The 25524-nt window shown below is 37.1% G+C and overlaps 1 protein-coding gene across 2 annotated transcripts in view; it reads right to left on the bottom strand.

Annotated features, from left to right (window-relative positions):
- Positions 1-25524, bottom strand: part of RAD50 (RAD50 double strand break repair protein) — an 80914-nt gene that overhangs the window by 3882 nt on the left and 51508 nt on the right. For both annotated transcript variants that reach the window (XM_033096552.1, XM_033096553.1), the window contains exons 20-23: positions 13064-13191; positions 10886-11110; positions 970-1055; positions 279-421 (exon numbers count right to left, since the gene is read on the bottom strand). In XM_033096552.1, coding sequence (XP_032952443.1) covers positions 279-421; positions 970-1055; positions 10886-11110; positions 13064-13191 — 582 coding nt within the window. The remainder of the gene's footprint in view (positions 1-278; positions 422-969; positions 1056-10885; positions 11111-13063; positions 13192-25524) is intronic.

Below are 25524 nucleotides of genomic sequence, written 5' to 3'. Positions count from 1 at the left end.
CAAGGAGTGCTGTGAAACAATGGACTTCATTGAGCCTACCCTGTGAGAATGTTTCAGGCCCTTCTCCTAAGAGCCTACTTTACATAATGTTGCAGGCAATTAGGCAGTTAGAACTGCGGGAGTGTAATGAGGGTAGCCGAGCCTGGTTCACTTTACATGGCAGCCAGGAGCGCTGTAAGGAGCTTCCCGCCATTCAAGGGTGCCTCCACCGCCCTGACATTTGTGTCTCTGTCCATTCTCCGGGGAAAGGCGACTCCCTAGGTACCTGCGATACCTGCCTTTTGTCCGGCACTGCATCGTCCTCGCATATCCAATGCTGTGTCTCCCTTCAGCATCACCACTCGGTAGTTATAATTCCGCCTTTTATCAGAAGCTGATACGTTTTCATCGGCATCAGACCGAATTTCTATATATTCGATATCTGACATGAAAGAAGATTTCAGACAAATTTACACTCTGTAGCCTTTTGTCACTTGCAAACATCAAATAAGCCTAAGAGCGACGTGTGAGCGACGTGACATTACAGGGAAAACCCTGGCTGTTTGGAAACTTTCTCTCTGGCTGAGGATTCACAAGGATTCCTGGGTCAGAAGCAACCCAGATGCCCCAGCCCTCAGTCCCAGCTCTGCCTCTCTGACTTAGTTCCTCTATTAAGAGTTTCCTCTTGATGGTTTTCTTCTTATCGCATTTCGGCTTATCCCTATCTACACTTCAGCAGAACCTATTATGTCACCAGCTAAATATAATGTACACTGTGGCCAAATATGTAAGTCCTGTCAAGGCTCTAGAATAGAAACTTTTGCATTTTTTCTTGCTACAAGATATTGTCAAGATAAGAATTCTTAGAAAACCTCAAAGAGATGTTCAGTAAGGGGTCCCAGAGGTACTCCTGGCATGATGAGAAGATGGGGCAAGAGCTGGCGACAGGGCTACGGAAAAGCACTTGTGATACACCTGTTAGTTAATCACCTTGTCCGCGATAGGTACTGCGCCAAAGGTCACGAATGATTTTATTGATTTCTTCCATTTTCATACTGTGAAATTTCATTATTGCTCTGTAAAAAAAAGCCATGGGTACTTTAATGGAATAATATGATAATGTATTATTATATATAATAGAAATATATTTACAATACATGAAGTATATAATAATGTATATAATAATAATGCAAGTAACATCATAACAATTTCATGAAATAACTTCCCCAATATTTTCAGTGATAAAAGTAGGCTATAGTAAGAGCTAGAAAAAAATAAGACCCAAACCTTGCTGCTTTGCTAGTATGGAAAACTGCCAGGCATGTTTCCAGTGCTCCAGGGTCCACACCCTTCTCTATTTTCACTAGGCTATGACAAATACTCCCTTAAATACATACTTAAACATAGTGAAATTTTCAGAAAGCAGTTTTATAGACTTTTTCTTAGCCTTATTGGAAGGACTGTTTCCACTGATGACCACAGGTCACACAGGAAGACCTGCTGCTGGACGGGAGTGAGTTAAAGGAGTGAGGGAGGCGTACAGGGTCCCTTAGTCTGTGGGGAGACAGGCGAGGCTTTGCAACTGCCCTTTTCCTCTTCTGTTACTGCCAAGGTTTACCAAAAGTCAGCCTCTCAGGCTGCTTTTATTTCTCAGATCTGTGAGGTTTTTATCCACTAGAAGCTTTCGTTCAGAGAGGGTGATTTAGAGGCTTAAGCTGAACTGAAACTCAGAACTTTTATTTTCCCTTCCTAGAAGATGGAGAAATCGTACCTCTGAATATGTGTACCCCTCCTTGCCCCCCTGCAACACTGTTAAAAAACTAGTAGTTTCTGAACGCTAAAAAGAAATGTTTGTAAAAAACAAAAGTAGCCTGTCAAAATCTGACACTGTTCTTACTACAGTCACCTTTCATCAAAAAGCCCTTAGGTTCTTTGGAAGTGGGTTTATGAACTAATAAATGTTCACCAGTGACAAAGAGGAAAAACATCACTGCCACTAGCATACAAAGGATGTGAGGAGGCCTTACTTCCATTTGCAAGTCTCTTATCTGATATATACAAAAAAAGAAACTGAACGTAATGCGACTGCCTCTGCATAATCATTTCGTGATCTTCTGGTTCACCAGCAAAAGAGAAAGAAATGACTCAACATAAATACATTTTCAATATCAGATGAAGGATTCTGAAGTAATAAAGACTGGGAAAAACCATATTTTGCTTGTTGATGAGAATGCAACAAGTCTCCATTTTCTACTTTATACATCTACCTCAGCCTAACATTTTATACTCCCTTTAAAGTGTGGAGACAAAACTTCTAAGTATTTGCTAAAAAAAGAAAGAAGAAAACCTCAGAACGTTCATGTAATCCATAGCTTTATACATTATAATCCTGATTTTGAAAATGACTTTTTTAAATAGTCATCTTTCCATTCCAGTAAAAAATCTTCCATAAATAACATAAATAAGCACTTCCAACAAGCTCCAGGTGGGGCGCAGGCATCCAGGCTGCAAACACACTCTGCCATGGCTCCCTGTACAACAGAGGGGTTGCATCCTAGCCTGTGAGTAGGTCTGCTGAGACAGCACTGCAGGAAAAAGCTTTAGCCCTGAGAAAAATCTACGGTCAGCAAGGGGTATGACAGTTGACAATGCCTACCGCTGTTGGCTGAACCATTAACTTTTGTATCCTCTCTGTCTAGTTTGAGTTTAAAGCCCCACAGTGCAACAGCAGGTGATGGTTAAGGTAACTCCATTAATCCACTTGAGGGAAAAACAATAGTAATAGTTGTTACTATTGATGAGATTACCTTATGTGAGGCACAATTATGCTAAACAATCATATTATCTCATTTAATCCTTACAACAATACTGGGAGTTAGGTCTGGTTATCTTCATTTTATCATTAAGAAAAGTGAGATTTGACGAAGTTGGGAACTTGTTCAAGATCAGAGAAAAGTGGTGAGGATATTAACAGCCCTTGAATATGAGAATTAAAAAAAGGCAGTCAAAATGCCATCTTTAAAGCCACCAAGCTCAGATAGTTTTATGAATAAATGTTATCAAATCTTCAAGTTACACTTAGCTCTCGAGTACATAAAGTATTACATAGCAAGGAGAAAACAAAAAGAGAAAAAAGTATAAGCCTATTTTGCTTATGAATATAGATACAAACATCCTAAATAAAGTCAAATTTAGTGAGGGTATGAAAAAGAATATATCATGACCAAGTAGTGTTTATCCCAAGAAAGCAAGAATAGTACAACAGGAAAGAAAGCTGAAGATGATTTGTTGCATTAATGGATTAAAAGAAAAAAACTGATTATCTCAATAGCTGTCAAAAAGTATTTATTATAACACTAAGTTTTGATTAAAATCCTCAAAGAAAATAGAGGAAAATTTTCTTAATATGACAAAATGACTCTATCGGATATCCACAGCAGCTTCAAATTTAATGTTAAAATACACAGAAGTGTTCCTCTGAAAGCTAAGAACAAGAGAGAGGGGCTTCTTATCACAGCTATGCTAAAATAATGTCCTGGAGAGCCCTAACAATTCAGTAAGATAATAACAAGAAGTGAAGAATAAATGAGGAGAAAAAAATCCCAAAACTTTCTGCAGGTGATATAATTGTACACTTAGAAAACCTAAGAAATCAACTGAAAAACTATTAAGATTAATAAGGTGGTCAGAAATAAACATACAAAATTAATAGTTTTACTATCGAGTAGCAAAATCCAATAGGAAACATGATAGAAAAAAGGACCCTATTGACAATGGCAATAAAAACTATGAAACATCTAGGAATCTAACAGGTACAGGATCTAGAGGAAAACGCTATAAAGCTTGACAATAGCACAAAAAGAGCTGATTAAATGGGAGAGACATACTGTAGGGTCTAAAATGGGAGACACAATATTGCAAAGATGTCCATTTTCCTCAGTAATCCATAAAGTAAATGCAATCCAAACAAAACTCCCAACAAGATTAAAAACATTTTTTAAAATGAAATTCATAAGGTGACTCTAAAGTTTCTATTTCAGAAGAATAAAATCACAGTACTGGGACAGGAATAAAACGAAATAAAACCAAATACATACAGAACTTTAGTTTATAAATGATATTTTAAATCAATAGGAAAGGTTTTAACAGTGTTGGAGAGACGAAAAAAATAAATTTATATCACTATCCTTTATCAAACCTCAAACTCCAAATGAAGGATTAAAAGTTAAATAAAACTATCAGAAGAAAACATTTTATAATCTTAGGATTGGGAAGGCCCTTCTAATCAAGAAGCCATAAATAAAAAGACTAAAGATTTGCCTACCTAAAAATTAAGTCACAAATAATACAATAGAGAAAGTTAAAGGACAAATGACTAACTAGGAATAATTACTTGCAGTGTACATGAAAAGGATTAATATCCAAAATATAAAAAAAAGTGGTACAAATCACTAAGAAAAAGACAATGTAATAGAAAAATTGGCAGAGATATGAATAAGCAATTCTCAGAGATGAAATACAAACAGCCAATGTATGAAAAGATCTTTAACCTCACTAGTAAACAGGAAAATGCAAATTAAAGTGAGAGCATTTTTTTATGTAAGCAGATTGCCAAAAATTAAACAGTGATAACATGAAATGCAGACATTGAGAAAGGGATACTTACATATATGAATGTTAAAGGTTTTCATCGCATGTGAAGTGAATGAAAAAGACAACAGAAAAATAACTACAGTGTGATACTATTCACATAAAAACAAAAAAGATGTATTTGTGTGAACATACATGCAAAAGCACTCTGAGGGAAATAAAAATGTCACCAATATAACAATATTTAAGTGCTGAATAAATGTTAGACAGTGTCATGGAAATGAACCATGCTGTCATTTGCATAGTAACGGAATACAGGGAAGCATAAATATCTGTGATACAAGGCTGAATAGGTTCAGTGGTGGAAGTCGTACAAAATATTGTGGAGCACAAAGGAAGGAAAAATTACATGTTTGGGAAGGGCTTCATCAAGGTAACATTCCAAGAAGGAGAGATCACATGGGAAACTATGAAGAGTCTTAAGGGAATAAAATTGTTCAGTTTGCTTAGAACACAGTGAGTACTGAGAGAAGAAATGGCAAAGGCCAGCTATGGAACTGTCCTAAAATTAGCAGGGAACAGAGACCACCACCTTTAGGAAAATTACCCTGGTAGAAGTATAAAAACCTGAGAGGAGGGGTAAGAGGTGGGGAAAGCTACCCCAATAATACAGGTAAGAACGAGAAGGGTCTGACTTAGGAGGGGCTGTGGGAAACAAGCAGCCCAGAAACCCTCCTGCCCAGAAACCCTGTGAGGGCACATTGTTTGTTCACTGACAGATACAGGCCCACAAATTAACCCCTTTTAGCACCTGGACTTTACAGGTAAATTAACATTTAAGAATGACCTTGAAGGACCATGACCTCTAGTAAACAATCATTCTACTGAGGCAAAGATATGAATTTCATGGGCTGGAAACTGTGTGGGTAAGTGGTCATCAGCCCCCACCCTGTGCCTGGGACGCAATCGCCCAGCTGAATGTATATACAAACTCACATGAAGTGGTATGTTTTGTGAAAACTGAGTCCCAAAAGAAAGTGTAAAGGTCTAAGATCTAAGAATATAGTGGTTTATAAATTATTTGGTCTTATATTTAAATACTCTTAAGAATCTGAAAGATTTCCTTAAAAATTTCAGTAACAACAGATGGCATTTTATGAGGACAAATGATGGCTTTATTAATATTGATAATTTTGGTGATTCATGAAAGTCTTAGATGTGATCCTCACAAATGACAAGGGCCTACCAATTTCCTGTTTGAAAGCGGGTACCTTGAGGCCAGAAAAACAAAAAGACATGTGCCAGTGAAACTATTCTGTATACTATAATGGTAGATAGACATCTTTGTACGTTTGTCAAAACTTAGGTATCCAATGTACAACACCAAGAGTGAACCCTAATGAAAACTACAGACTTGGGGTGATTATGACATGTCAATGTAGGTTCACCACATGTGCCACTCTGGTGAAGGATGCTGATAATCAGGTAGCTTTGGTTGTTGGGTGAGGGAGGAATATGGGAAATCTCTGTACTTTCTGCTCAGTTTTGCTGTGAATCTAAAACTGCTCTAAAAAGTGTATTAAAGAGAGAGAGAGAGATAGAAAAAGATACACGCCAGTGTATTGTGTGGAACTGTCTGCATCCATGTCCCTCTCCCTTTAAATGTTAGGATGTACTGTCCTTTAGTACCTTTATACCATGGCTGCTGCCCCAGCAATGAGATGATTTTTCTTTTTGTTCTAAGCTGTCCAACTGCATCCCACACTTGGACATTTAATGAAAAGCTTCTGAGTTCTCTTCTTCCTAAGCATACATGTGTTCTAGTTTGACGTCACAAATGAAACAGGTTAGGCCTCCACAGGACAATAGTTCAGGGTTTTTGCTGCTTGCTCTGAGGCCACTTTTTAAATCATCTCAGGACTTAGTCGTTAGCAGAGAACTGAATGCCTGAAATGCAATCATTAGAGAGCAGTATCTAAGGGGTTGGAAAAATATCATCTACACAGATCAAAAACCTCACCTTTCCAGGTCTAGCTTCTTTCATGATTTAAACCAGGGGTGTGCAAATGGCGGCCCGCGGGCCAACGGCGGCCCGCAATCCATTTTTAATTGGCCCGCAGCAAATTCCAAAAATATATTTAGTTTACTTAAATAAACCAGGTGAGGCAATCCGTACTTCACCTCGAGTGAGTGGCCCGGCTGTTTGTGTATTTTACCGCATATGGCCCTTGGTGAAAAACGCTGAAAAAAGTTTGGACACCCCTGATTTAAACCATGTCCAGCACTCAAGGTACTGAGTAAGGTTAACTACCATTTTGCAAAATTTGAACTGATGCTCAAAATGAGAAGTGCACACAAAATGGCAAACCTTGAACTGGATTTCCACAGTCTGAAGCTATTTTCTTGAATAAAATATTGATTAAGAGGGCCAAATACAAACATGCCTTTGTAATAAAAAATACTAGTTCAGAAGTATGAAAATATAGTAAGTTAATAAAAATTAACCAAGGTGGAAAAAAGTATAAAAGATTATACTTATAAAGGACATTTCCCAACATTATTCTCATCCTTGTATTTAAAATTGTATCAAACTTTGAGTTGCTAAAAAATTGGCTATGAGCATTGTTATTCATTATTACATTGGATACTCTTCCCTACTGCCCTGGTACTTACTATTGTGAAAAACTCCTTTCTCTCAAAATTTCAGAGGAAGCCCTCTCATATCAGGGAAATGGTATCCTGAGTATCACATTCTGAGTTTCACGTTCCAAATTAATAAAGATTTTCATTATATAGCAAAACTCAAAATCCCAATTTGCCACACTTAAGTTGCACATTTAAAAGCAAAATGACTCTTTTTCAAGATAAAACCCTTAAGACTATTAAACTAAATTCTTAAAACCCTTAAAACTATTGAATTAATTTCCTTTAGCCAGACTCCCAAAAAAATCAGCTTTTAAAATTCAGGCAATAGTTCAACCACAAGTGTAAGATAAATATTTGGTTTAAAAAACTGCAGTGAGTGTAAAAAGCCACTGCCTATCTTTTGGTTTTGCAATCAACCCGCTTGATGCTTCAGGGGCTTCTGATGTGAAACTGCACATCCACAGTGAGGATGAGAACGTGGGCCCAGCCACGTCCTCCATGCACGTGCCAGGAGCCAGGCTCTGAACAGACTCACAGATTTGGCTGCCTTGGGTGCAAAACTAAAAGTTGCATGTCTTTACTTCTCAATCTCAGAAGAAGTGTGGCTTACTATGCAACATTCCATGTTTGAAGAAGAACGACAGTGGAACACTGGGCATAGGGTAGAACAGTACATTTTGAGTGATATAGTCTACAAGCATTTAATTTTAATTGACGTATTCTATTAAGGGGGCAAGGAGTAATACATTCTAAATGATGGCTAATTCCCCCCTTCTCATCTAGTGTGTGTCTGACCACTGGCAATACTTACAATCAGTGATGTTTTTAGATGATTACTAATAACAGATGACAATCTGCTTTTCTTGAAAATGCATTGCTAATTTCCTGTGTTACCTTGAATAGACAGCTGAATGCAACAATTACAATGACTGAATGCTTCATTCTAAGAGGTGAAACGACGAGGGAAATTTTGTACCTCTTTATTCTAGGTGAGAAGGCAGACTTAAGGCTATATAGTATGAACCTTAAGAAGGCCACAGTTGGCAGGCAGAAGCCCACAAAGACTCAATTTGGGGGAAATCTGTACCACTTCTTTTCTTCCGATTACCAGATAAGAGAACTTGGTCAACAGCTTAGCTTCACCCCTTAAGTAAGCCTAACTGCTGGAAAGTACCCCTGTAACTCCCTGCCTCCGCAAGCCCCCTCACATCCCCTCACTCCGTTCAGTGTGATGCCTCTATGATGGAGGCACTTTTCTCTACTGAAATGCCCTTCCTTCATTATTCAAGGCCCAGGTCAAACACAGACTATGGTCTCCTCTATTGGGCTGTTAGCCGTTTGCAGGAGGGATGGCATGATATCTCTATCTTCCCAGAGCCTGACAAGAGAGAACACAACAGGGATTTATGAATGAACAGGTGCCTTATTGAAGGTGTTCCTCTTCTTCCTGCTGTCACTGGCCCTCGGGGTCTGTAAAGATATCTGGAGGGCTCCTAGGTGTAGTTTCCTATTCAGTTACTGCATATGAAACCCAGGTCGGCGGTTAATGTACTAAGTAAGTGGAAGAGCTACCTTGTAGCAGAATATGTGCACGTAAAATTGAAAACAAAACCCATCTAACTTACCTAACTGGGCCCCTCATTCCCCTTTAGCCATGACCCCATTTTACTGCTCCCCTTTACAGAAGAACTTGTTGCAAGAATTATCTATACTCATTGTCTCCATTTCTTACAACCCATCCTTTCCTCATCTAACTCCAAGGCTTCAGTTCCAATCAGGCCACTGAGATTGTTCTGGAAGTGATTAACAATTCTATTTTGCCCAATTCAAGGGTTGGGTCACTTTTTTTTTTTTTTAATTTCAGTGAGTTTCTGATTTTTAAAAAAATTATTGAAAATTATAGTTGACATACAATATTATATTAGTTTCGGATATACAACATAGTGATAAGACATTTAGATACCAATCAAAGTGATCATCTGATAAGTCTAGTACCCATCTCGCAACAGTTATTACAGTATTATTGACTATATTACCTATGCGGTACTTTACATCCCATGACTACTTTTTATAATGGCAATTTGTACTTAATCCCCTTCACCTTTTCACCCATTCCCTCACCCCCTCCTATTTGACGACTATCAGTTTTGTTCTCTGTATTTTTGAGTTAGTTCTTGTTTTGTTTAACTCGTTTTTTAGATTCCACATATACAAGGTGTAATAAAAAAATACGGTAAATGTTCAAATTTAAAAAAATTATTGTAGTAAAAGACAGATTGCTATTAATCCCCCTCAAAATACTCCCCTTCGCTTTAAACACACTTATCCCATTGTTCTTACCACTTTCTGAAGCAGTTCTGGAAGTCTTCTTTCATGAGTGTCTTTAGTCGAGCTGTCACACCTTCCTCAATGTCCTGAATCATTTTGACTTTGGGAAAGAGCCAGAAGTCACATGGTGCCAGATCCAGTGAATAAGGTAGATGAGGACACACCGTAATGTTTTTATTTGACAGAAATTGCCAAATACCAGAAGTGATGTGTGACACGGAGCATTGTCATGATGGAAGATAATTTACAGCACACTTTAAAACAGCTTTTCTCAACTGTAGCTCACATCCGACTGACTGCACCGAACAAGTTGAAACTTGTCACACACTGTTTCTAAGGTTCGACGCGCCACTTCCCATATTGAAGATCTCTGCCTTTCCGCTGGATGGGACCCAGCAGCAGCATTCACCATAGTTTTTGATCACAACGGAAAGGCTCCGTGTCACACATCACTTCTGGTACGGCAATTTCTGTCAAATAAAAACATTATGGTGTGTCCTCCTCCACCTTATTCACTGGATCTGGCACCACCGACTTCTGGCTCTTCCCCAAAGTCAAAATGACCATGAAAGGTAACCGTTTTGAATCGATTCAGGACACTAAGGCAGCCACAACAGTGCAACTAAAGATACTCACAAAAGAGCACTTCCAGAACTGCTTCAGAAAGAGGCAAGAACGATGGGGTAAGTGTGTTCGAAGTGAGGGGAAGTACTTTGAGGGGGATTAATGGTAATATGTCTTTCACTGTACATTTTTAAACGTTCGCTGTAGTTTTTGATCACATCTTGTAAGTGAAATCATATGGTATTTGTCTTTCTGTCTGACTTATTTCACTTAGCATAACACCCTCTAGATCCATCCATGTTGTTAGAAATGGCAAGTTTTCTTTTTTTTCTTTTTTTTTATGGCTGGGTAATATTACATTGTATATACCTATCACATCCTTTTTATCCATTCATCTACTGACGGAAACCTAAATGGCTTCCATATCTTGGATACTGTAAATAATGCTGCAATACACACAAGGGTGCATTTATTTTTCTGAATTAGTGTTTTTGATTTCTTGGGATAAATACCCAGTAATGGGATTGCTGAGTCATATGGTAGTTTTACTTTTAATTTTTTAAGGAACCTGCATACTGTATCATGAACACGCCTTAATATGCATTGTAACTTACCTTCATTAATTTCATCATGTGTGTGTATCCCATACATATATATAGTTTTCATTCTTTGGTATGAATGAAATACAATTAAAAAGTAAGAAAGGAAGAAAATATGACTAAAGTATACTAGTTGATATTCATTGCAATGGGAATCAAATCCCCAGCCCAATACTTACTGGTCAAGGGTCTTATAATAAATGTCCAGATCCTTATTCACAAGCTCTGTTGTTCTCATAACAATCATCATTTCTCTATACTTTTCCTCAGCATCTCGAAATTGAGGTTCTCGAAGCTCTTTCTTAAAACGAATAATTTCTTCCTCATAACCTGTCTGTCGCCCTGTTGCCAAACTGTGATTTCTTTTTATGTTGTCTATTTTTGATTCCAATTCCTGATGTTCACTATAAAAGGGAAAAATGACAAATGAGGACTATTTTTAGGTTTTAGCAGCCTGAAGTGGCAAAGCCAGATCTCATTAGAGAGATAAGTATCATTTATCATTCTCTTTATCAGCATATAACAGAATCTCTCCTTGCTTTTTAAGGCTTCAGTATGAAAGAAAATTTTCTTCCTTCCAAATCCCTGAAACATCCAGTTTTCTAAACAACTGATTTTTGTGTGCTGAATAAAGAACTCTTGTAACATGTGACCAGTGAGAAAGTTCCTGACTATTAGACACTGACTAACCTAAGTAAAGCACTGTTGGTGATTAATATTACAAATTCACAAACTTCTCAATGTGAACTGAGAAAATACAAATACAAATACTGACAAGTTACTGAATAATAGGTGTCATAATTTTTTCACAATGTCAAAACAAATATAATTTTATCTCAATTAAACTAATTTCTACAGTAATAATTATTAAAAGTTTGTACTCCTTTATGAAAACAAACTCTCTCTCACACAAGTATACAAGAAAGACATAACCCTGACTCAAAATAGTAAAATATCCAAACTTTTCTGATAACTTAGTAGATAATACAGATTTTAATGTATCCTTTAAAAATCTTCATTCACTTAACAATTACCCTTTTACATGCCAACCACTGTTCTCAAGTTTATGAACATCCTTATAAAATTGGCTTGATTATCTGTTTTGTTGACATTTTTGTTGTGTCCTGGTTGAAGAAAGGTTTGGAAAAGAGCAGTTGTACTTAGTAGTTTGAATGGATGCAAAAAGCATTGTTATGTACCAATCACAGAAGGAATTATAAAAATATCTGGTTTTGGTCTTTGGTAGCAAAGAATAAATTGTCTCACTTAAAAGTTTCTTCTAAAAGCTTTACTTTTTCCAACTTGCCACTGACAGCACTAACATTACAGCGTTAAAGAGCTGAGGGTTGGGAGTTGGGATATCTGGGTCACATTCCTGGCTTTCCTCATCATTTCCTGTGATACTTTCTGGGTCTCAGTATCCTAAAGCATAAAAAAATGAAGAAATTGAAGAGCGCTTCCAATTATGAAGTCTAATTTCCTCGTTAGATGAAAGAGATTTTAAATAGCCAAACCAAGAGTTTTTACAATAACAGGATTAACCATTTGTTAGGTTTTATAAATTAAAATTACAATTTACTATATCCTTTAGAAAAACTTAAGCATTCTTTGATTCAGATTTTGGTGTCAAGTCAAGAAGACAAATGAAAAATCTACAAGGAATGGCTGAGTGAATGAGAGACCTATATTTAACCAGCTGAGGTGGTTCAAAAGTATTTGGCGAGCACAATTTTTTATACCAGTCTAGTGCCTTAGCATCAGTCGGGTTCTTACAGAATTCTTAAGGCAACTCTAAGGCAGAGAAGGCAAGAATACAGTATTTTCTGCTGCACTAGGAAGGTAGCAACTACCAGTAAGACCAGATGAAAGAAGAATCACATGAATCTTAAAAAAACAACAAACAAACAAACAAAAACAACTCCACCCTGCCCTAGTTGGCACACAATCACAACTGGGACCAGATAAAAGGGTCTCCAACAGCAAATCACTTTGGCAATAACTCCACTAACAATATTATAGATTGCACAAGCTCGGACGCAGGCAGGGTCCACAGGGCCATATATTCTTTTTGCTCAATACCATTATCTTGTGAGGCAGGCTAGCAGAAATCTGTAGATGTGGCATTTTTAATCCTGCCCATCTTTGGAGTATCACTATAAATTCTATATAACTTCTTCATTAATTTAATTTGTAAGGCCATGAAATATATTTGCATAAAAATACTGTCCACTTTCCTGTAAGTCTCAAGGGACACTTAGGTTAAAGGCTTAATGCTTTTTTAAAAACATGTATTGAATATTCTTCACAATTCAATAATAAAGGCCTTTATGTAAACAAAAGACTTTTTAAAAACATACTTTTTCATTTGTAAAACTTGCATTTGACCCATTTCCTTCAAATGTTGTTTTCTTTCTTCTTCAACTTCTTTTAGTTCTTCATTTCTTTTTCTTAACGTAAGGTTATCCTGCAGCCATCTTTCTTGTATCTAAATGTAAGTATTAAACCAGTTAACAAAAATAATCAAGTAACCAACATGTGATTCGTAATAGGCAACTGCTGACAGGTAGTGATAATTCTGCCTTACTTAGAATCACGTTAAAACTCAAAAGAGGGAGAATAAGCCAGCGTGAAGAAATCTTCAGACCTGGACTAATCTGGAAGGCACATATATACACAAAACAGATTTAAATAATGAAATAAAAAATATTAACTAGACGTTTCAATATTTTATACCTATATCCCACTGGATCATCTTGCATAGGAACCCTATAATGGAGCCTACTGATCTAAAAGATCACAAGAGACCAATACTACTATCAAAGTTTCCCCCTAATTTTTTTGCCTACTTCTATGTCTCCTAATGTGTGCCAATATTTAGATACTGTTTTAAGTATGAGAGATAAGGTCTTTACTTTCAAGCTGACAAATAATAATCATACAAGGCAGTAAAAAGTGCCACAAAATAGTATATACCTATGTACTTGATGACACTTTTCTGGCCATTGAATTTAAAATTTTAGAAGTTCGCTGTTTTTATTGAGTAGTTTTGTCCTTAAAAACAGACCTAATCACTTAGCAGCAGCAGCAGCAACACAAACACAACTATTTCAGTAGTTTGGCTGCTGATTATAATAGACTATGTTGTCAAGAAACAAACATTAGTAAAAAATTTGTAAGTTGACTCTTTGAAATTTAGAGAAAAAACAATGTTGGGTTGGTCCATAAAAGCAGCCTGATTATAGAAAACTCATCACAAGTTCAAAGTCAGGACTTCTCAAAGATGGAGCTAGGAGTAACTCTTGTCGGGGAGGTAAACTCAGTCATGTGGGAAGTGGAGGGAGAGGCAGATCTTTGGCAATATCTTGTTGTCAACAGTAATGCCAGAGTCACCAGGGAAATAGAGTTTGGGAGGTGGGAGAGAAGAATGGAAGCCAAGACATGTGCTCAGTGTTCATATCCAACCCTGCCCATCTATGAATCACTATTTTGAGGTTGTTTTGTTATTAACTGGCATTAAGGCTACCTTCAGTTTTACTGGAAATAATAACATAAACATAGACATATCTATTAAAGGTATCATTATAAGCAGTTAAAGGTCATTAAATAATACCGTGTTTCCCTGAAAATAAGACCTAGCTGGACAATCAGTTCTAATGTGTCTTTTGGAGCAAAAATATAAGACCCAATTATTGTATATTATATATATTATATTAGAAAGACCCGGTCTTACAGTAAAATAAGACCAGATCTTATATTAATTTTTGCTCCAAAAGACATATTACAGCTGATTTGTCCGTCTAGGTCTTATTTTCAGGGAAACACGGTATGGTTGTAAATATCCTTTTGTTGCCAAAAACCCGATGTACCACTTCAGATGCTGTGACTCTAAAATTCTTCCATGAGGGACTATCCTTGTACTTTTTCCTTATTAGGAAGAAAAGAATGTGCTATTGCTTGCTTTTATCTATTATGTAACCCTGGAATTTGCTTTCATGATTGCAAGAAATAACTCCTTTCATAAATTATTTTTCAATTACAGTTGACATACAATATTACATTACCGTACTTTCAGGAGTACAACATAGTGAACAGACATTTCTGTGCTTACGAAGTGATCACTCTGATAAGTCTAGGACCCATCAGATACCATACAGAGTTAATACAATATTATTGTCTATATTCCCTATGCTGTACTGTACATCCCTGTGACTTATTTTCTAAGTGTCAATTTAATCTTTTCTCCTTTTCCACCCAACTCTCCAACCCCCCTCCGATCTGGCAACCATCAATTTATTCTCCATATTTATGAGTTCTGTTTTGTTTGTTCATTTATTTTGCTTTTAGAATTCCACATATAAGTGAAGTCATATGGTCTTTGTCTTTCTCTGTCTGCTATATTTCACCTAGCATAATGCCCTCTAGGTCCATCCATGATGTCACAAATGGCAAGATTTCATTCTATGTTATGGCCAAGTAATATTCCATTGTATGTATGTACCACATCTTCTTTATCCATTTTTTAATTGATGGACACTTACGTTGATTCCATTGATTATTGTAAATAATGCTGCAATGAATATAGGGGTGCATGTATCTTTTAGATTTCTTTGGATAAATATCCAAAGTGGAATTTCTAGATCTTATAATAGTTCTATTTTTTATTTTTCAGGACCCTCCATACAGTTTTCCATAGTGGCTGTACCAATTTGCAATCCCACCAACAGTGCATGAGGGTTCCCTTTTCTCCACATCCTCACCAACACTTGTTGTTTGTTAATTTATTGATGATAGCCATTCTGACAAGTGTGAGGTGATATCTCATTGTGGTTTTAATTTGTATTTCCCAGATGATTAATGATGTTGAGCATCTTTTCATATGTTTATTGGTCATCTGTATGTCCGCTTTGCAGAAACGTCTCTTCAGTTCCTCTATCCATTTTTTTAACTGGATTGTTTATTTGGTAATAAGTTGTATGAGTTCATTATATTTCTTGGATATTAACCCTTTATTGGATGTTATCATTGGCAAATATCTTCTCCCATTCAGTAAGCTGTCTTTTCGTTTTGTTCATGGTTTCCTTTGCTGTGCAAAAACCTTTTTAGTATAATGTAATCCCACTTGCTAAATTTTGCTTTTGTTTCCTTTGCCAGAGGAGACATATCCAAAAAAATATTGCTAAGAGTGATAGCAAAGAGTTTATTGCCTATGTTTTCTGGTTTTGAAACCTATACATATAAGTCTTTAATCCATTTTGAGTTTATTCTTGTATATGGTGTGAGAAAGTGGTCTAGTTACAAGTTTTTTGGGGTGTTTTTTTTTTTTGCATGTTATCTGTCCAGTTTTCCCAACACCGTTTACTGAATATTGTCTTACCTCATTGTATATTCTTGCCTCCTTTGTCATAGATTAATTGACAGTACAGGCATGGGTTTATTTCTGGGCTCTCTATTCTGTTCCATTGATCTATGTGTCTGTTTTTATGCCAGTACCATACTGTTTTAATTACTATAGCCTTGTAGTATAGTTTGCTATCAGGCAGCATGACAACCTCCAACTTCTTTCTCCAAATTGCTTTGGCTATTTGGGGTCTTTTATGGTTTCATATAAATTTTAGGATTATTTGTTCTAGTTCTGTGAAAAATGCCATTGGTATTTTGACAGGGATTGCATTGAATCTGTTGATTCCTTTGGGTAACAATATTAATTCCACCAACATGAGTGTGGTGTATGCTTCCATTATTTGAATCACCTTCAGTGTCTTACAGTTATCAGAGTACAGGTCTTTTACCTCTTTGGTTAAATTTATTCCTGGGTATTTTTTTTTTTTACACAATTATAAATGGGATTATTTTCTTTCTGATAGTTCATTATTGGCATATAAAAATAAAACTGGTTATTGAATATTAATTTTGTATCCTGCCACATTTATCAATTCTAATAGTTTTTTGGTGGAATCTTTAGGGTTCTCTACAAAGTATCATTTCATCTGCAAATGACAGTTTTACTTCTTGCTTTCCAATTTGGATGCCTTTTATTTCTTTTTCTTGTATGAATGCTGTGGCTAGGAATTCCCGTATTATATTGAATAAGAGTGGTAAGAGTGGACATCCTTGTCTTGTTCCTGATCTTAAAGAAAAAGCTTTCAGCTTTTCACAGTTGAGTATGATGGTAGGTATGGGTGTGTCGTATATGGCCTTTATTATATTGAAGTATGTTCCGTCTATCCCCTTTGCTGAGTTTTTAATCATAAATGGATGTTGGATTTTTGTCAAATGCTTTTTCTGCATCTCTTGATATCATCACATGATTTTTAACCTTCATTTTCTTTATGTGGTGTATTGTGTTGATTTATGGATATCGAACCAGCCTTGCAACCCGGAAATAAATCCCACTTAATCATGGTGTATGATCTTTTTAATGTGTTGCTGAATCTGGTTTGCTAATATTTGTTGAGGATTTTTGTATCTATGTTTATCAGGGATACTGGCTTATAATTTTCTTTTTTTGTAGTGTCCTTGTCTGGTTCTGTTATCAGTAATGCTGGCCTCATAAAATGAGTTTGGGAGCCTTCCCTCCTCTTCAATTTTTTGGAATAGTTTGAGAAGGATAGGTATTAATTCTTCTTTAAAAATTTGGTACAATCCACCTATGAAACTATTCAGTTCAGGACTTTTGATTGTTGCGAGTATTTAGATTACTGATTCAATTTCTTTAGTAGTATTCGATCTGTTCAGTTTCTTCCTGATTTAGCCATGGAAAATAGTACATATCTAACAATTTATCTATTTCTTCCAGGTTGTACAAATTTGTTGGTATATAATTGGTCGTAGTATTTCGTTATAATCCTTTATATTTCTGCCGTGTTGGTTGTCACTTCTGATTTATTCACCTGTTTTTGGTGAGTCTGGCTAAAGATTTATCACATTCTTTTTTTACATCTTGTCAAAGAACCAGCTATTGTTGATCTTTTCTATTGTTCAAGACTCTATTTCATTTATTTTCATTCAGATCTTTATTATTTCCTCCCTTGCACTCTGTTTGGGCTTTGTTCTTTTTCTATTTCCATTAGGTGTAGGTTAAATTGTTTATTGGACATTTATCCTGTATCTTGAGGAAGGCCTGTATTACTATAAATTTCCCACTTAGAACTTCGTTGGTTATGTCTCATAGATTTGGGGTCATTGTGTTTTCGTTTTCATTTCTCTCAAGGTATCTTTTGATTTCTTCCTTGATATCATTGTTAACCCATTCATTGTTTATAGCATGTTATTTAGCCTCCATGTGTTTGCGTGTTTTTGTTTTATTCTTGTGATTACTGGTTTTGTCTTACTGGGATCAAAAAAACATGCTTCATATGACTGCAAGTTCTTAAATTATTGAGACTTGTTTTGTGGGCTAATGTGGTCTATCCTGGAAAATGTTTCATGTGTACTTGAAAAGAACGTATATTCTGCTCCTTGTGGGTGACATGTTCTAAAAATATCAATTAAATCCATCTAATGTGTCATTTAAGGCTACTGTTTCCTTGTTGATTTTCTGTCTGGATGATCTATCTGTTGATGTCAATGGGCTGTTAAAGTCCCCTACTATTCCTATCGTCTCTCCCTTTAAGTCTGTCAATATTTGCTTTATATATTAAGGTGCTGCTATGTTGGGTGCATAAATGTTTACAAGAGATATAACCTCTTGTTGGATTGATCCCGTTATCATTATGCAATGTCTTTGTCTATTGTTACAGTCTTTGTCTAAAGTCTATTTTGTCTGATATAAGCATTGGTACTCCAGCTTTTCATTTTCATTTGTATGAAATACTCTTTTCCATCCCTTTACTATCAGCCTGCGTTTTTCAATCTGCAGTGAGTCTTTCCTAGGCACCATAGGAACAAGTCTTATTTTATATCCATTAAGCCACCCTATGTTTTTTGTTTGGAGCATTTAATCCATTTACATTCAAAATAATTATTGATAGGTATGTAGTTGACATTTTGGTTTCTGATTGTTTTTGTAGTTCTTCTCTATTCCTTATTCTTGTTCTCTTGTGTGTTGATGACTTTCTATAGTGTTGTGTTTGGCTTTTCTCTTTATTTCTGATATATCTCTTGAAATTTTTGGTTTATGGTTACGATGTGCATCATATATACCAAACTGTTTATAGCAGTCTCTTTTAAGTTGATGGTAGCTTAAATTCAAACACATTCTAAAGTCACAATTTTTACTCACCCCCTCCATGTTTGTTTTTCTCATTTTTTACTCCTTTTGTGTGTGTGTATGTGTATCCCTTAATTTATTGTTGTAATTACACATGACCTTCCTACTTTTGCCTTTTAACCTTTGTACCAGATTTATAGTTGGTCGATCTACTGCTTTTACTGTGTTTGCCTTTGTCAGTGAGAATTTTTCCCTTTCTTATATTTTCTAATTCACATATTTTATCTTTTCTTCTTAAAGAAGTCCCTTTAACATTTTTTGTAATACTGGTTTAGTGGTGAAGAACTCTTTCATCTTTTTTTGTCTGGGAAGTTCTTTATCTCTCCTTTGATTCTAAATCTATCATTCTGGCCGGGTAGAGCAACCTTGGTTGTAGGTCCTTCCTTTCATTACTTTGACTATTTTATCCCAATCCCTTCAGACCTACAAAGTGTCTGCTGAGAATCGGCTGACAGTCTTATGGGAGCTCCCTTGTAGGTAACTGCATTTCTCTTGCTATTTTTAAAGGCAAAGATTCTCTTTATCTTTAACCTTTCACATTTTAATTATGATATGTCTTGGTGTGGGCCTCTTTGGGTTTGTTTGGGACTCTCTGCACTTCCTAGAGTTGTATGCCTATTTTCTTCTCCAGGTTAGGGAAATTGTCAGTCATTATTTCTTCAATGTTTTCTATCCCTTGCTCTCTCTTCTCCTTCTGGTACCCCTATCATGTGAATGCTGGTACACGTAATGTTGTCCAGAGGTCCCTTAAACTATTCTAATTTTTTAAATTCTTTTTGCTGTTCCGATTGGGTGTTTTGTGCTACTTTGTCTACCAGATCACTGATTTGATCCTCTGCTTCATTTGATCTGTGGTTGATTCCCTCTAATGTATTCTTCACTTCAGTTATTGTGTTCTTCATTTCTGACAATTCTTTTTTGTTTTCTATCTCTTTGTTCAATTTCTCAATGAGTTAATCAATTCTTCCCCTAAGTTCATTGAGCATCCTTATAACCAGTGTTTTGAACTCTGTATCTGGTAACTTGCTTGTCTCCATTTCATTTAGTTCTTTTTCTGGAATTTTGTCCTGTTCTTCCATCTGAGACATGTTTGTCTTCCTAATTTTGGCTGACTCCCTGTGTTTGTTTCAATGTGTTAGGTAGATCTGCTATATCTCCCAGTTTTGGTAGGGTGGCCCTATGTAGTAGGTGTCCTGTGCGGCCCAGTGTGGCCCAGTCTCCCTGATCATTTGAGTAGGGTATTCCAGGGGGTGTCCCCTGTGTGGGTTGTGTGCGCCCTCCTGTTATAGTTGAGCCTTGATTGCTCTTGGCACGTCAGTGGGTGAAACTGACTCTCAAGCTGACTGGTTGTGACAACAGTGGACGAGCTGTTGTGCGAGCACTGACCCCATGGAGTGGGATTCACTGCAGCAGGCTTCTGGTGCCTGCCAGTCAGTTCTTTGGGTATGTCATGTGTAGAGCTGGTTTGGTGGTGCTCTGGTGTGGTCTGAAGCTGGTCACTGGGTGTGTTGGTTCTAGAGCCTCTTGGGAGAGGCTCCAGTGCAGGCCAAGGTCAGTCGCTGCATGTGCCTGGCCTAGAGCCCCCTGGTTGGAGCCATAAAGTGATCTGCAGTTGGCTGCCACCTGTGCAGGGTTTGGAGGCACCTAGGAGAGGCAATGTTGCAAACCGAGGTCAGCTGCCACTAATGCCAGGCTTGGGTCCACTTAGCAAGAGGTACAGGACATTCTGAGGACAGCTGTTGCTTATCTAAAATTTGTGGACCTTTGAGAGATTTCAGGAAAGTCTGCAGCATGATCCAAGGCAGTCTGCTTGTGTGGAAAAGTCACTGAAAGAGGTTCGGGTGGGCTGCAGGAATTGGGTGGGGTGAGATCTCAGGGAATCACCAGGGTGGGGTGAATGGTTTTAGCCAGTTAATGGAGAGCTCACATTGGGCACCTGCCTGTGCCTGCTGGCTGGGTGGTGGTGGCGGTGGTGGGGTTCAATAAAGGAACAATAGTACTCTGTGCCCAGAGTGAGCTGCCCTGACTCCTGCCCCTCCAGCCCTTGTCCTGAAGCTAGTCAATAGTTCTTCTGTGTAGGTTCCTGGTACTGTTGGAACTACTGTGCCTTTGCTGAATCTCAGAGTAAGTGAGTTTATGAGCGAGTTAAGTCTGTGCCTGGACCCTTTAAGACCTGCATCGCCTAATTCTCTAGCAGCCAGTTGTCTTTCTCGGACACAATCCCCACTCGTTTTCACAGCCAGATGTTATGGGGACTTCTCTTCCTGGTACTGGTGCCCCAGAATGGGGGGCCTAGTGTGGGGTTGGGGAGCCCACTGTGAGGCTGGGACCTTGCACTCCTCAGGAGGTACCTCTGCAGCTGAGATATCCCTCCCGATTCTAATCATTACACCGTTGGTGTGGGACTGCCCGTTCTGAGTTTCCGCACCTCTTGCCAGTCTCGATGTTAGTTCTTCTTTATATCTTTAGTTATAGGAATTCTGTTCATCTAGTCTTCAGGTGCTTCTCAATGATGGTTGTGTTGTAATTTGATATGGTCATGGGAGTAGGCAAGCAGTGTTTACCCTATGCCACCATCTTGACTGGCAGTCACCATGAAAGAACTCTAAAGGGACATCACATTTTTGGGCGCAATTGACTTTTGGCATGAAATACTGTTCCTGGTGTGTTTACCTGCATAGTCACCAAAAAGGTAGGCATTTCTTTCTTTTAGGTTAGCATCTATTGCTCTTACTTTCATATTGAAAGACAGTACACGGCACATTAAAGATCACAGGCTTCGAAGTCAGGTACCCCTAGGCTCAAATCTCAGGGTTACAACTTTCAAACTGGATGTCTTTGGACAAACTAAATCCTCTGAGCCTGAGTTTAAGTGTAACATGGTGATAATAATACCACCTATCATATAGAAGATTGAGTTAATGTGTGTAAAGTAATCAGCACAGTGCCTAGCTCAGTAATTGCTAGTGAAAGACTTTTGAGTCAAATCTGTCCTTATACTTTAAGAAGTGAGAATTCCAGTTACCAGGTCGTACAATTAAGTTCACGGATTCATCCTAGAAAAAGTGCTACATACCTCATTGCTGAATATCACTACAGTCACCTTCAAAGTACTCCCCTTGGGAAGCTACGCACCCATGCCAGCACCTAGTTTACCCTTCAAAGCAATTTTGGAACTCTTTTTCTGGAATGGCCATCAGAGCTGTCATCATATTACCCTTGATGTCCTGAATGTCATCCTTTCAATATTTCTTTTCTCTTCTGGTAAAGAAAGGTCATTGGGAGCCAAATCAGGTGAGTAGGGAGGGTGTTCCAATACGGTGATTTGTTTACTGGCTAACAACTCCCTCACAGACAGTGCTGTGTGAACTGGTGCATTATCGTGATGCATGAACCATGAATTGTTGGCAAAAAGTTCAGGTCATCTAACTTTTTCACGCAGCCTTTTCAGCATTTCCAAATAGTAAACTTGGTTAACTGTTTGTCCAGTTAGTACAAATTCATAATGAATAATCCCTCTGATATCAAAAAAGGAATTATCCCTCTGATATTGTTGCAGTAAATTCATGAACTTAATTGTCAGACCTTGTATATTCTATAAAGTATCAGAAAAAGGCAAGAACAAAAACCAGCTGCAGTTATAGTACACCAGAATTGTTTTTCTATTATACTAGCATTTGACAATGTAGGGTCAAGTTCTACCTCTGTTGCTTTTTTTTTTTTTTTTACTTTGGGTAGTAAGTTAGGTCACCTCCAGTTCTCTTCATCTGAAAAATGAGGGAGGCAGATTATTAAACTTCCAAAATTTTTTTCTGTGGACTAAATTTGGTAGGGTGTCATCATGTACATAAGCTACTGCTAGGCTTCTCAACTCTTAAATATTAATCCCTATCATCCAACTCAGATGACAGTTAATGAATGCAGCTGGCCACCTAAAGGAAACATAAAAATTAGCTGTATTCTAGGTACCTGTGATGGAGCAATACACTGAATAGACCACAGCCCAATATCCACCAAAAGTCTGGTTGGGAAAAATGCCTTTTATAGAGGATTGTCTGAAAGCTATGCAGCACCCTAGCTCAGTTATTAACAGTTATGGATACACATCAAAACCCTTGAAAGTATTAATGCCTCTGCCCATGCCCCAGAGATTCTGATTTACTGGTCTGGAATAGAGACATAAACGTGTATTTTTAATAATCCAGGTGATTTTTTAAAAAAAATTGAGATATAATTCATATACCATAAAATTCACCATTTTAAAGTATACAATTCAGTGGTTTTAGTATATTCATAAGGTTGTGCAGCCATCACCACTAATTCCAGAACATTTTATCACCCCCAAAAGAAACGGCATACCCATCAGCAGTCACTCTCTAATCTCTTCTCTCTCCTTCCCTCCAGTTCCTGGCAACACTAATCTGCTTTCTGATTTGCCTATTCTGTACATTTCATATAAAGAGAATCATACAGTATGTGGTCTTTTGTGATTGGCTTCTTTCACTTCGCATAATATTTTCAAGGTTTGTCCATGTTATAGTGTATATCAATATTTTCTTTTTATGGCTGAATAAATTTTATGGGTCAGTTTGACTGGGCCATGGGATGCCTAGACATTTGGTCAAACATTATTCTGAGTGTGTCTTTGAGGGTGTTTCTGGATAAGATTAACATTTGAACTTAGGACTGAGTAAAGCAGTTTGCCCTCCCTAATGTGGGTGGGCCTCATCCAAACAATTGAAAACCTGACTGTTAGGTCTCTGAATGTTAGGTCTCAGAGACCTTGACTTACAGACAGAGCTATGTGTGCAAGAAAACAACAAAATGTCTGTTGGCCTGCACCTACAGACAGAGCCAAATCTGCAATAATAGAAAATGCCACAAAACAGCTACTGGCTTACAGGCAGTCAGCATTTTCTGTTCAAACAATGCTACCCTGTTAGCACAGCCCCTATATAACCCTCTTCACCTCCCTCAGGGCTGCAAGTCTCCTTTAGGCATGCAGCCCGGATTCTAGCGGTCTTTGCTCAGTCTGATACACTTTTCTGTCTTACAATAAAAACTTTCTTAACTTGCCTGACCATGCGTGTTCTTTTACCGGCCGACCTATCACTGACTATAATAAAAAGGCTGAGTAAGAGGTAACTCCTGCCTGCCTATGTGAACTGGGACAGTGGTCTCTGCCTGCCTTTGGACTCAAATTGAAACCTCAGCTGTTCTTTGGCCTACTGGCTCTCCTGGTTCTCAGTCCTTCAGATTCGGACAGGATCTATAACATCAGCTGTCTCCTGAGTCTTCAGCTTTCCAACTACAGATCTTAGGACTTCTCAGCCTTCACAATCATGTGAGCCAATTCCTTATAAGTCTATATATATATATATATATATATATATATATATATATATATATATATATATATACACACACACACACATATTATATATTATATGTAATATATTTTATATATATAATATATATATATACATACACACACACACACATTCATTCATCCACCAATATCCTGTTGTTTGTTTCTCTTGAAAACCCTAATACATATGATATACCACATTTTGTTTACCCATTCATCAGTTAATAACCATTTGGGTTATTTCCATATTTTGACTATTATGAATAATGTTGCTATGAACATTCTTATACGAGTTTTTATGAGAACATGTTTTAAATTTTCTTGGTTAAGTTCTTAGTAGTGGGAAAAAACAGATATTTGTGATGAGTGCCCCTATCTAACCTTTGTTCTCTAAATACTCTAACGTTTATTTTAGACTTCCGTTACACCACCCTCTATGGAACCTCATCAATGGATGATAAAGATCCTAAAACACACTTTTAAAAAATAGCCCCGTGAAGTTTGTTGAAGACATAGTTTTTATTAATCTATAGTGTCTTCTTTCTGTGACTGCCTATGAAGACATTTTTCTCTGCTCTCAGTACAGGGAACTGGTTTCCTTTTAGCTTTGAGACAATGTGAACCTTAACTAATTGTAACTTCCTTTCTTCATATGACTACTAGAATCTTTAGCAAGCAAATCAGATTTCATGGCCTACATTTTATATACAATAAGTTTTCACTTGTCGTCAATAGGTTCTGCAACTTTAAGTTAAATGATACATAACAAACCCAATTTTACTATACAGGTTAAATGATATATCACTGGCTAAGTTCCTAGGTATCTCATCAACATTATAATGAAACAATGTTACTCAAGGATTTGTTGTACTTAACTTCTCTCCTTGTCTCATTTTCCCATTAATTTAAAATGTTATTTGGCATAGCTCTATGTATATAACTTAGTAAATGATTTCTGGAACAAAGTAGGTTATAGAAGTAAACTAATACAGTCAGAACCTCTAAGTTTAGAACATCAACATGAAAAGGACCACAGATTGGTAAATCTTACTCATCTTAGTATACACATATGGAGAGATATTACTGATTTATAGATAGTGATTTTAAATAGGGAACCCACATATAAGCTAGTGATAACTAAGTATTTTGTTATATATGCATCATAAATTTATATATTCAGCATATATTAGACGGCAGAGATTTGATTTACCTTTGACTTATATCTATATATTTGAAATTCC

Source organism: Rhinolophus ferrumequinum, chromosome 24 (assembly GCF_004115265.2).
Source record: "Rhinolophus ferrumequinum isolate MPI-CBG mRhiFer1 chromosome 24, mRhiFer1_v1.p, whole genome shotgun sequence".
In the NCBI taxonomy this organism is placed as follows: Eukaryota; Metazoa; Chordata; class Mammalia; order Chiroptera; family Rhinolophidae; genus Rhinolophus; species Rhinolophus ferrumequinum.
The sequence above is the reverse complement of the archived record's forward strand: the minus strand, read 5'-3'. Positions and strand labels throughout refer to the sequence as shown.